At 35.6% G+C, this 12,943-nt stretch overlaps 1 protein-coding gene across 1 annotated transcript in view; it reads right to left on the bottom strand.

The window, feature by feature from the left end:
* Positions 1–1,869: 1,869 nt before the first annotated feature.
* Positions 1,870–12,943, bottom strand: part of LOC121887185 (formin-like protein 1) — a 49,143-nt gene continuing 38,069 nt past the window's right edge. The window contains exons 19-26 of the mRNA XM_042397816.1: positions 12,800–12,868; positions 11,727–11,807; positions 11,483–11,612; positions 9,325–9,488; positions 7,682–7,783; positions 7,376–7,468; positions 6,059–6,173; positions 1,870–2,687 (exon numbers count right to left, since the gene is read on the bottom strand). Of these exons, the coding sequence (XP_042253750.1) occupies positions 2,587–2,687; positions 6,059–6,173; positions 7,376–7,468; positions 7,682–7,783; positions 9,325–9,488; positions 11,483–11,612; positions 11,727–11,807; positions 12,800–12,868 (855 nt within the window). The 3' untranslated portion in view covers positions 1,870–2,586. The remainder of the gene's footprint in view (positions 2,688–6,058; positions 6,174–7,375; positions 7,469–7,681; positions 7,784–9,324; positions 9,489–11,482; positions 11,613–11,726; positions 11,808–12,799; positions 12,869–12,943) is intronic.

Here is a 12,943-nt window from a genome sequence, read left to right on the forward strand (position 1 = left end):
TGTAAAAACTATGAAAAATTCACTCATTTATCACATAACATTCACCAGTCCATGATGATGTATTTTAAATGTCTTAATGTCTGAAACCACAAAATCATCTCTTAACTATAATGTATGACTAAGAAAAGGAGCAACTCATCACATTTTCTTAGAAAAGAGAGAAATTATTCATTATCATCATAGTTATCCCTTCTGAATCATCTGTGATAACTTTCAAGTTAGATTTGAGTAGCTGGGGAAAATATCTTCAGTACAAACTGATAAAGCAAGTACTCAGAGTCCAGAGTTTAACAGTAAGCGGTTGGATAAACCAGATTAATTGGCCACATAAGAGTAGCTCTCGGGAGAAAAACTCAACCCTTCTGCCTGTCTGTTGTTTTGTTTTTTTTTTTCATCTTCGATCGATTACAGATCTGCAAAGAGCAAAGGTCACGAGTAGAGAAGCACACGCTGTTCTCCTGCCACATTTTCCAACCTCTAAGCTCCCTGAAAGAGGCAGAACATCACAGAAAACCTTTTATATTCTGTGCTCTCAGAAAGTCTTCCTCTCCTCCTCTGCATCTGTTACACTCTATTTAATCATCTACTACAGTAATAATGTTATGAAAATAAAAGTGTTTTTTTCTTCACTGCTGCAGTTCTTGTGGTTGTCGTTCGTTATGTATAATGGCGTGTGTGTGCTCAACTGCATCTGTTGCCTTTATTAGAAGAAAGAAGTACATTTATGCTCCTTTCAACAAACAGTAACATCTGGCAGCTTTAGACATTTTCAATGCAAATTAACTCTAAAACTGGAAATTGCAACAGATGGCCATTTAAAACACAAACAGGAGAATAACACAGAAACTGCAGCAAGTCATATAATAGACCAAAATATATTTGCAACATTTATCCCACCATTCAAATTTTCAACAAATTTAAAAAAGTATAGTATTATTATTAGTAGTAAAAGTAAGTCCACTGCTGGGATTTTGAGAAGACAGTAAGAAGATAAAATTGAGATTTAATGAGATTCTTTTTAATTACGAATTTGTAATATCATATAAAAAATAAGTGAAATTAAAATAAAATTAAATTAAAATAAAGAAAAAAGTTATACATTATGGGAAACAATTGTGATTTTACAAGCAAGATTTAACACTTTAAGAAAAATATGAAATTTTGAAGAGAAAAGTTGTGATTTTACAAGAAAAATAACATGAGGAAAAAGTCTTCATTTTACAAATTAAGATATAATTTATGTTTGAGGATTGAGAATTTACAAGAAAATTTTAATATTTGATAATACTTCTCAAAATAAATATAAAAAGTTATAATTTTATTGGAAACTATTTTTAATTTTTCATGCAGTTTTAATATTTTGAGAAAACATTGTTTTATTAGTAAACTTATAACATTTGAATAAAAATATGTAATTTTCATGAGAAAAGTTGTAATGTTTTTCAGGATAAAATCATAATTTTATGAGAAAAATGTAAATATATGGCAGCATGTTGCATTTTCTCAGTTTCTTGATATAACAAGAAACTTCTTGTTTAAATGAGATACTTTTCATGTTATCATAAGGTATCTTTCATGTTTTTCTGAGATATTTTTCTTATTATTACTAGAATAATTACTAAATTATTCAGTTTTTACGAGAAACTTGTCTTGTAATAACATATCATTTTCTTGTTATATTACAATACTTCATAAAATGAACTTCTTACTTCTTCTTGAACTCATTAAAACAAACCTTTCTCATTATAACGTGATAGGTTGGTCAGTCAAAACAAGAAAAAGACACTCAGCCCCTCAGATCAGGGCGGCAGTGTGATGCAGTCAGGAGATGAACTGAGACCTTTATACTCTGCAAAAACACACTTTAGCAAGAATGGTATAAAATGCTTTATTTGTTGAAATGCAGAAGCAAAGTAGAAGTTACTCATTCGTACACTTCAGTATTAAAAATAATTTAAATATATTACAAATCTTGAATGTAATTGTTGAGACCTACTAAAAGACAGAAAGAAAGACAGAGGCAATTATTTAAACGATAACCAATTAAAAAATCATGTCTGCAGCTTTTTTTAAGAGAACTATCAAAATGATTTATGTGTTCTGTCTGTCAGAGTTTCTTTTAATGCCTTTGAAGAGTCACTTTTAGCAGAGACCCTGATGTCTGAGCAACATTAAATGAAGAGCTCTTGTCTCATATTAGCTGAATGGCTCACTCTTCCATGTAATCGTTTTAATTAGCTCATGACATCCAGTGTCATTAGCATCAAGTACAGCTAATATTCACTCTCTTTAACATTTTTCTTATTCAAATCACAGAACATCTCTGAAATCATCCAGGTTTTCTATTCAGAAAGGTCTTAGTGTTATAAAATAGTGTGTGTGTGTGTTGTGTAAATATAGTGTAATCTATGAAATGATGTTAAGTGTGACAGATGATGTGAACAGGACGTGTTTGTGCTGTTGATTTCTCTCTCTGGGAAACATGCAACATCACCTCTGCAGCCTTAAACATGCAGTGGAGGATAAGATTGTGACCACAGTGAGTTATAAATCTGATCTCTTGTGCTTTTGTAGCTGTAGTGTTTTTCACAGGGAGATGTCTGAGGAGACGTGGAGCTGTTGTCCTGGTTTCCACTTGGCGCTGCGCCGGCCGCTGTCTGCCCGTCTGTAGGGCTGATTCCTCAAGTCTGAGGAGAAGGAACAAACAGGAGCAAGATCAGAGACATGAGTGGTGAGCATTTGATAAAATTCACTTCATTTGAACAGCAGATCAAAAGCTCTGGAGTTACAATACCTAATCTTTGTCTCTGGTACTTAATTATTCACAAAAGTCAAAGTTTAAATGCCTTTGGTGTGTAGAAGCAGTCACTGTAAGAGTCATGATAGACATTTTTATTTAAAAGGACCTAAATTGATGCAGCAGAACCAGATATATACTTTTTTTTATTATTACATGCATTCTTCCTCGTTAAAACCTGGTGCCTACATTACCCACAATGCAACTCTACAGCTCACAGTTCGGTTGGAGATTCCTGTGTGTTACCGGATGCTAGTAGCGGCTAACGTAGCCTGGAGCTGCTACATGACAAAAAATATTTTGCTCAGTTTCTTGTTTTAACACGATCCTTTTCTCGTTATTACTAGATACTAAATTATTCTGTTTTTACAAAAAACTTTTCTTGTAATAACTAATGAGACAAAGTGATGCGGCAAAACATTCTTATTTTTTGACAAAATTAAATTATTGTCTCTTTAGGTACTGACTGGATCATTTTCCTTTTTTTTTAGAGCTGCAGCTAATGATCATTTTCATTACCAATTACTCTGCCGATTACTTCCTTGATTAATTGATTAATCATTTTGTCTATAAGATGTCAGAAAATAGTGAAAAATGCGTGTTGTAATTTCTTAGAGCTCATGGTGACGTCTTCAAACGTCTTGTTTTATCTGATCAACAGTTCAAACCTCAGATATTTAGCTTACTATCATATATGACAGAAAAACTTTACATCCTCATATTTGAGAAGCTGCAACCAACAAATATTCTGGTTAAGAAAATAACTAAAATGATTATTCAGTTAGCAAAATGCTGATCATTTTTCTGCTGATTGACAAATTGATTAATCGACTAATCGGAAGTTTCTTGATTTAACAACAATATAGTAGCGAAAAAGTTTGTTTTAATGACACATATGCAGCATACGCAGTAATACTCCTTCCCTCAGTGGAGTTCTCCTTTAAAGCCTCAACACAGTGTGATAATAATCTTGCACATTCTTTTTATGTCACGATGTGCAAGACGTGTCAAATAAAACTTGACTTAAAAATTGTCAGACTGTACAATATCAGTTTTGAGGCTCGTTAAATTGTCATCCAGTGCAGCCATGTGGCTCACTGACGACGTTTGCGGCAAAGAGGAATAAGATATATCAGACTCTGGATACATACATGATACTTCTGGTTTGGTTCTCTTGACAATATGAAACATATAGAAAATCACCAGACTGATCCTTTAACCGCAGTGGTGACAGATCAGAAAACGTTCACAGTATTTTTGCAGTTTAGTTTTGTGGACTTCAGTGATGACAAATCACATTTTCTGCTTTTAAAGTGGATAAAAGTAGTTGACAGTTGAAAGAGTCCAAAATCTGTGGAAGAAAACTCAGCGTTGGAAGGTATAAACACTGTAAACAGCCCCCACCAAATATTCTTTCAAGGGCAGACAATGTCCTGTTCTAAGTTTTAAATGTATATTTCAGGGTAAAAACACAATATTTGTGCATCTCTGTGTTATCTCGAGACATACTGTTTTAACTTCATGCTGTGGTAAAACATTCTGATGATAAAAATACTGCCAACCATCTCAATTATCATCATTACTGTGATTATCGCTGTTTTCAGAGCAGACTGTGAACACAGAGCAGTGTGTTTATTAGCTCTTTGATTTTGATAAACCACAAGACAAAAACCTTTTTACCAGTCAGACAGAGACACAGCAAGACCAGAGAACCAGTCTGGTTCACGTCAGTTCCTGTGGCCGTGATTTGATACGCTAACAAGCAAGAAGTTGCACAACAGCAGGATGTTTGTGTACTGTCGCAACTATTAAAACCAAAAACAAATCAGAATATGCAAAGAATCTATAGGAAGAGACACTGAGCTGCATTTAAGATCATTTCCAGTCAACTGTCTTAAACTTTAACCTGCTTTTGTTTGTGGTGTTTTTTAGTGTTTTAGCTTAGTTTTACTTTTAGTTTTACTTTTAGTTTTAAGTAGTTAAGATTTCAGGATTTCAGGTAGAATTTGCAGGATACAGCGATAAACACCGTTCAGTTTGTTCGGTTTGATTAAAACCAAGGCGATCATGATGTGAAGTAATTTTACTATATGGTAGTATTTCAGAAAGGTTTGATAATACCATTAATTAACCAATAATTACTGTGATATTTTGGGCCACAATAATCCCAGAATGAAAACATAACACCAGTACATCCTAGTGTTATATACAACAGTAAATTAATTTTACTATAATAAAATATTTCCAGTAATGTTGTTTTTGAAGTGATTAAAAGGTGGCATCCAGTCATTTCTGGGTAAATTTAAATGCCTGCAGCAGACAAAAACAACACTGCACTACATTCAACATTAGTAATCATATCTTATGTTTCTCATAACACTTCCTCTAACCAGAGCGGATCATATTTTGTGCATAAATCACTTGATAATACTGTGAAAGTCTCATCCTGTAATATCACATTAACACGGCCAGTGAGTCTTATTAATAACCTCTATAATTAAAGCAGCACTGATGTGAGATGTCCCATAAAAGATGAAGCGTATGTTATAGGAGCACTGAGAGGAGAAGAAGAGCTCTGTTCCTGCTTAGAAAACACAACATTAGCACAGCCAGCAGAGCGGAAGAGAGACACAGACCCATAGAACACCGGGGGATCTAAGAAGGACTGTCGTCACTGAAGACGGAGTCGCAGAGGAGACGAGAGGAGCGCTTGCCAGAGCGAGCCGTGAAGGGCACGGACTTTAGAGCTGAAGACACCAGAGAGACAGAGGAGAGGAAGAGAGGAGGGACAAACAAGTGAAAAAGAGAGAGCAAGGACAAATAAAAGTGAGATAAGCCTCAAAGAAACTGTCATATTGAGAACAAACAGCTGAAAGAGTGAACAGGATGAAAGGTTTAGTAATGCAGACGTATAAAATTAACTGCAGATTGAATATGAAAGAGTGAAAAGACTGAGTCAGGAAGATTAAGGTGCAACACAGGTAATAAATATACTCATGTGGTTTGCAGCCAGGATGTTTAGCCTGGAAAAAAGTATTGAATTTGGAGAAATTCAATACAGTTCCTTTCATTTTCCCCTTAAAGGAATAGTTCAACATTTTCCAAAATGTTGAACTATTCCTTTAATCCAGAGGAAAAAAAATATATATGCAAACTGTTTTATTTGATAGTTATCTCTGACTTTTATCTCTTGAACTGAATCCAACCATCAAGCTTTGACTATTAAAGCTGCAGTAAATGATACATTCAGTGTTCGTGTACCTGTGATGATGTCCTCGATCGCCCCGTCCTTCCCCTCTCTCACCAGAGGAGACACCTGCCTCTTCTTCAGCTCCGCTATCAGGTCCACCTGTTGCACTTTGGACGTCACGGGAGCCTGAAACATGGAATGTAGGTTAAACATCGATCAATTAATAGATATAATCTTGACAAATATTGGATGCATTTCCATGAAGTTTTGTAGAAACATTCATGTTCCTCAGAGGATGAATCCTGCTGAGTTTGACGGTCGTCACACTTTTCTTCTAGCGCCACCAGCAGGTTGACATTTGTGATTCAGAGTGAATCTGCAGAGTGTATCAAATCCATACTAATTGTTTAGAGAATGTACTATATACTAATTATCTTAGTACAATGTTTTTGCAGTTAGTTACAGTTAGCATACTTAGCTGTTTTATACTAAGAGGAAATGATACAAACATGCTGATTCATGTCAATCAAACTGTGACTTTGGGATGTTTCTGCCAAATAAACTTCACAAACAAACAGCAAATGTTTTTTTTTTATTATTTGATAGTATTTTGTGTTCACAAAGCTGTTTTATCACTATTCAAACTTAGTTAGAGCAGCACATCCATTTTCTTTGTGCAGCTATCGTAGGGAAAGTCTCCATTCTCCATCACGCTCATAATTATGTTTTTATGGTCTTATTTTTAACTCTTATTCCTGTGAAGCACTTTGTGAATTTCATTTCTGTGAAAGGTGCTATACTAAATACACTTATTATTATTATTATTATCATTAAATCAAGTGCCTTTTAGCCTGCATACTGACTTTTTTGAGTATATTTCTCCAGTGTCGACACACTACAAACTCAAAGTCTGCTCAGAGTTAACGTGTAGTTTGTAATATTAAGACGCAGCTTTAGTCTTGTTGTAGTTTTGTCCATCATTCCTTTCAATAATAAAAAACATTGTACTCTTCATCTTAATTGCTGAGATGTGGGAACATGGTGACATTAACAGAAGATCATCACTTAAACTGTAGTCTAGTTATTTAACATAGTTGTGCTCTTTTAAATTTTGGTGGTTTAGATAATTTGCATAAACTGTTGGCTTGTTTACAACCTCTCTGATCATCTGACTGCTCACAGATTTCACCAATCAACTCGACGAGCACAAAGTTATCAAAACTGATATAATGATGGTCGAAATACAAAATTAAGAAATAAATCTGAATTATCCTCTGGAGTGGGAGGCACCCACTCAGAGAACGATTCAGTTTTCCTGCTCAAGTTGTGTCAACATGAATTATATTCTGGCTGTTTAGATTATATTAAAGAGGACACTTGGAAACGACCTTGTTCCCCATGAGATCAGGCTTGTTTGGAGTCGATGGAGCTTCACATCTCAGCAGGTGTGTCCTCCTCTGCCTGTTCTCCTGCTCAGCTTGCTGTCAGAGAACAAAAACAAGTATTTTAACAGTATTTACTGTACTAAGTAATATTTCTGGGTATCATGAGAGTCCATTTACATCTGAAGGTCAAATAACGTCAGCTCACTGCAGCAGAGTGATGCGGCTGCTTCACTGATAATGAAAAAAACAGATATCTGCACTGTCAGTTCATTCATTGGAGGAACTGATAGAAGTAGTGTTTTATCTGACCTTGTACGCTTTGATGAATCTGACAAAAACGGGGAAGAACACGGAGGGTGGAGTGATTTTAGGGTTCTCGCCAAAGTACTCCACAGCTGAGTCGTACACGTCCTGTAAAACAGACAGAAAACAACCATCAGCTCATGACTCAAATACTTCTGAATACTGAATACTATAAATATATACAGCGATCAGGGTTTCACCAAGTTTAATTTAAGACCATTTTAAGACCACATAGACCACAAATGATATACATTTATCACAGTAACAGTAACTAAAAACAATAAGGACAATAAGGCCTATAATTATTTATTAAATAGATGAATTTACTGTAATTTATATCACATTTTTGTCATTTTCCAGCTTTTTATAACAATACTCCCTAGAAATATAATTAATCAATTAAAGAGATATGGACTTGGATAAGTCACAGAACATGTATGGAGGGATTAACCAATTAAGAATGATAAATTAATTTAAGTTTTTGTTAAAGCCTTAAAAGGGAGAAGTTGCGCCCTGGTTCCCAACATTACCAGTGATTTGTGTTAAGTCCACTAATTTCAGTCCAATGTTTCTGTTAATTGATCAGTCCTGTTACACTAATAATGGGATAAAGGTTCCAGTTGAGTAGTTTGTTTCACAATGTTATATTTTGTCGAACGGCTGCTGTGATGTTTGTTCTTTTGAGAGTTTTGTGATGGTGGGCAGATCGTCAGTGCTATAATGACAACAGTTGTGCATCATTAGCTGCAATAAGCAGTGAGTCACTCGGTTCTGTCAAGTTGAGGGAGGAAGAATAAAACTGTTCTGTAGTAAATGACATTCTGTATAATTTGATGCACTCGTGGCTGTACGTGTGTGACCAGAGGAAACTGGGGTTGTCAGCAGTAACAGAGAAATTCTACATTAATGTTGTTTTATATATTTTGAAAGTTTTGCATCAGTCCAGTTCACCCTGCGGTAACCTGAGTAGATGGTACGTTCCAGTTAGGTGATGCTGGGAAGGTAAAAGGTCAGTCACTGGTCAACTTTAATGAGTAGGGAAGACAACAGGCTGGTTGTGAGGCTGCGGATTTTATTTGTTTGCTTCAGCTTAAGTTATTTTTGTTGAATTTCCTCTTGGATCTTTTTTTTGCCTTTGTCCTTAATATGTTTGGCAATAAATATCCCCTTTTGTTTTGCACATACTCCTCCTTGTTGACCTGCTTCTTTAACGTCCCTTTTAAAGTTTCCAGTGCTGAATAACATCATCTGCCCTTAATATCACCTGCCCATTACGAGACGATGAGCTTCCTAGTTACTGTAGCTAGCAACAGTGTTTGCTGACTGAAACCCCACAAAAAAAGGATTAAACAGCCTCCTGCAGCACAATCAAATCAATCACCATCGAAACTACCCAGCTGTAACCACGTACAGAAACATTTTATAACCAGAGTGAACCAAAGTAGCCAGAAAGCTAAACAATGAGCTGAAACTCACTATAAAGCTCTGTAAATCTGAGGGGAGCTGCAGAGTCGCTGATAATTCTCAGTAGGTTCATCACTACGAGCCACGACCAACACATTACACACACTGACAGCTCATACGTTGTTATTATAGAAATATTGATTCCAGCCACTTTAAGGTTTATTTTGGGGGTAATTAAAGCAGACCTGTGCAGTTTTTCCGTCAGCTATAAGAGAGTTGAGCAGCTCTGCGTTGTTGGTGAGAAAAGTCTGCAGAACAGGATTATCTTTTTCTACAGAGAACTCCCTCCTGGTCAGCTCCATGCCTCTCTCCAGACCTCGCACATCCTGCAGAATGCTGTCAAGCGAAACTGAAAGACACAAGAGACGAAGATAAAGCACGAAAAAAAAAAAGAGTTCATTCAGTTTCAAGTCAGGACTTTAAATTTTACGTTCCTATCATTGGTGATAGTATGGTAATTAGATTATATGGTATTAGTGCTGATTTAGGGGTCAAACTGTGGTGTCAGGGTGAATGGAAAGATAAAATTATGAATCAAGGGATCATAGAGTTGAACAACAGTCGTACTGTCATTACTTCCTATTTAAGGATGACATTTAACACACTCAAATCTGCTAAAGTGTCTTACCGCCTTTAATTTTTACTTTACAAACCACTGATCCATTCATATCAACACAAAAGTATATTAAGAGTAAAAGAAGCTGTTAAACCCTCTTAAGGGAAGAAATATTTGTATAATCACTGTTCTTGAAAAACCAATTAATCAGATCAAATTAGGAAACATATTTTAAAAACATCCTCTAATCTGGGCCCTGCAGTGTGTGAACGGTGTAATCAGCTTCTTTTACTATTAAGACAAGAGCTAGTTTTATGTTGTCACAATAATATTTAAGCTGAAATGTTCCTACAGTCGTCACTACATGACAGAAAATATGTCACAGAACTATGACCAGATAGAGCTCAAAAGCTCCTGCAAATGTGGGCAAAACAAGGAATAATCAAATCTAATGTCATCTATCTGTTTAGATCAAATGTATGTATAAAATATAGGATAGTATTTGTTGAAAAATGCTGATGTTACAGAGTGTATATACTATCATTACCAGCAACATGTTGTGCTTTTGGTATTTTGGAAGATATTCATGAATCGTAGTTCTTTGAAGTACTAAAGAAAATTCCTCATGTGGTCCATATTGCCATTAAAGGATGAGGCTGAGACTCTTTTATTGTCAACACATCTCAAGAAACCAACAATAAATTGATCTGCTAACAAGTATTGTGTGTGTGTGTGAATCCAAAGACTGATATATCTTTGTTCTCTGTGCGGTAGAGCTCCATTATTGTCCAAAAACTGTTAAAAACACGTCAATGAGCCGCACCGCTGCACTGGCTGACATGTTCCTTCATCATCATGAACACACACACACACACACTGTAGTTTACTTTGACTCAATCACACACACACACAGACACACACACACACACAAACACAGAAATACCAGAAATACTCACCAGAGCATCAGATGCAGATTCATCCACCACTGAAAATAGTGCTGAACAAATGCAGTATTTCCTCTTGTTCTAAATACTACAGCGACCAGCTGTTTTAGTGAAATACTGACTAAAAAAACAAGAGACTATATATCTGTGAGCTTAAACATCTTAAAAACATCTTACAGCTTTAAATCAGTGGAGCCACTGACAGAGTAGAGAAGTCAGAAAGTACTGAGAGATTAAATAACACATTGTCGGTTTTGGTCTTTTCATGACGTTTGTTAATAATAACAACTAATGGAAAATTGACAGACTTGTCATTTCTCTCCTTGTAACAGTTTTGGTGACATGGAAGAGGATGCAAATGCAGACACAGACAGAGCAGGTAGAATTAAAGGGATTTAAATCACTGATCAACACACAGCTGAAAGTCTGAACAGAATAACAAACCCAACAGAACAAAGACAGGAAGAAGATGTGAATGACAACGGTGAGAAACTCTCTGAAGGCGACTGAGAGACAGATGGAAAACGACAAGTTCAGGAACTTGAAGGAAGAAGAAAGTCTGAGGCTGAAGAAGGAGACGATGTTATCATGACAACCCTCCTGCTATAAACTACTGCTGCTACAACGCTGATCACCACTTCAGTTCTGTAATCTTATGCACTTTTCTCCTACTTGTATTTTATATATTTGAAAAAAAATCAGTCTAGCGCTCATTCTCATCGCACTTGTACTCGGTCAGCTACTTGAGAGTTTGCACCACGGTCCTTTCAGAGTCACTCTCCTCTAATGCTTGATTGTCTGCCAAATGACAAATACTGTTAAATGTAGTGACAGCGTGCATACCGAGCGCCGCCTTATCCAGGAAGTGAAGTTCTGTGTGGAAGCTCTGGACTTCTGGGTATTTCTCCTGGATGATGTTGACGATGAAGTGGAGCAACGTCTGCTTGCGGTCTGTAGATTTAGTGTCTAACAGCTTGGAGAACGAAAAAGAAAGAGTCAAAAATGAGACTTTTGTGTTCATATTTTGGTTGTAATTTCATAAAGGAAATACTGATCGATTGTAGGATTTTAAATTTGTTTCGCTCACCAAATCTAAACTCTGCAGGCGGAAGCCGTACGCCGCCCCTCGCTTGCTGCTGTTCATGTAGTTTCCAAACGCTAAGATGATCTTTACACCAGAAACAGAGACAAAAAACTTTATTGTGTCAAATGTGCAACAGTCAAAATAATTTGTAACAAGGCAACAATTACAAGATGATGTGATGCAACAAGCACACGTGGATTCATAAAATGTCAAAACTAGTTGGAACAGTTGGAAGTGGTGAAACTGTAGAAAGCACAGAAACACTCGTTGAAAAAAAACTCATAACATTAAATTGCAACTAAAGAATGTGTCTCATAAAAAAAATGCTCCTTTCCTTTAAAAGAAACAACTCAAGTCTGTTAAAATATTCCAACAAGTATTTAGAAAGGAAGGACATTTTCAAAAAAGTATATTCCTTAAATTACAATATAATGAGCAATAAAACATAAAATTTGATGTATTATATTGTATAATATTGATGATATAGCTGCCTGTTTTTATAGCTTTAGTTTTTAAATAATGTGCCTGACTGTAACTGTGAAGACAGAAATCTTTGACTTTTGGTCAAATCTTCCTCTACTAAAAGTTCTACACTACAATCGTCTTTTATCACACAATATGTTTGTGATTTAGCTTTTGTAAACATCTTCAGACTGTGTTTCCTTATATATGAGGAATAATTGACTATTACTTAAATAATTTGAACTGAACAAATCTGATTCTTTCATGTTTATCACTGCAGAATCAAATTGATAAAATAATATTTACTTTTAAAGAAATAAGACTGAAAAGACTGAAAACAACTTGAAACTGACATCTTAACTATAAAGTACATTTTCTCCTTTCAGGTTCCTGCTAAAAGGTTTATTCAACCTCAAGCAGATGCAATTAGTATCCAACTGTGCAATTTTATTCCACAATTAACTCTGCATCCAGCACAGCGCCGAGACACAAAGACACAATATAAAATCAAGAGAACGCAAAGACGAGAAAAAGTACCACAGCAGTCGTTAATGTTGACCATTATTCAGTCATTTCTCCGTGTGCTATTTTTATGACAATGAAAAAGCACTTACCTCAAGGATTTTCTTCAGCTTGCTGGAGGATTTGATTGACATTGAGGCGGCGATGATTGCATCGAGTTGCTGTCAGAAACATTGTTGGAATTATTATTTGTTTCCATATCCGAGCTGTAGAGGACTACATGGTAATAACATCCT

This window comes from Thunnus maccoyii, chromosome 20, assembly GCF_910596095.1.
Source record: "Thunnus maccoyii chromosome 20, fThuMac1.1, whole genome shotgun sequence".
Taxonomy (NCBI): domain Eukaryota; kingdom Metazoa; phylum Chordata; class Actinopteri; order Scombriformes; family Scombridae; genus Thunnus; species Thunnus maccoyii.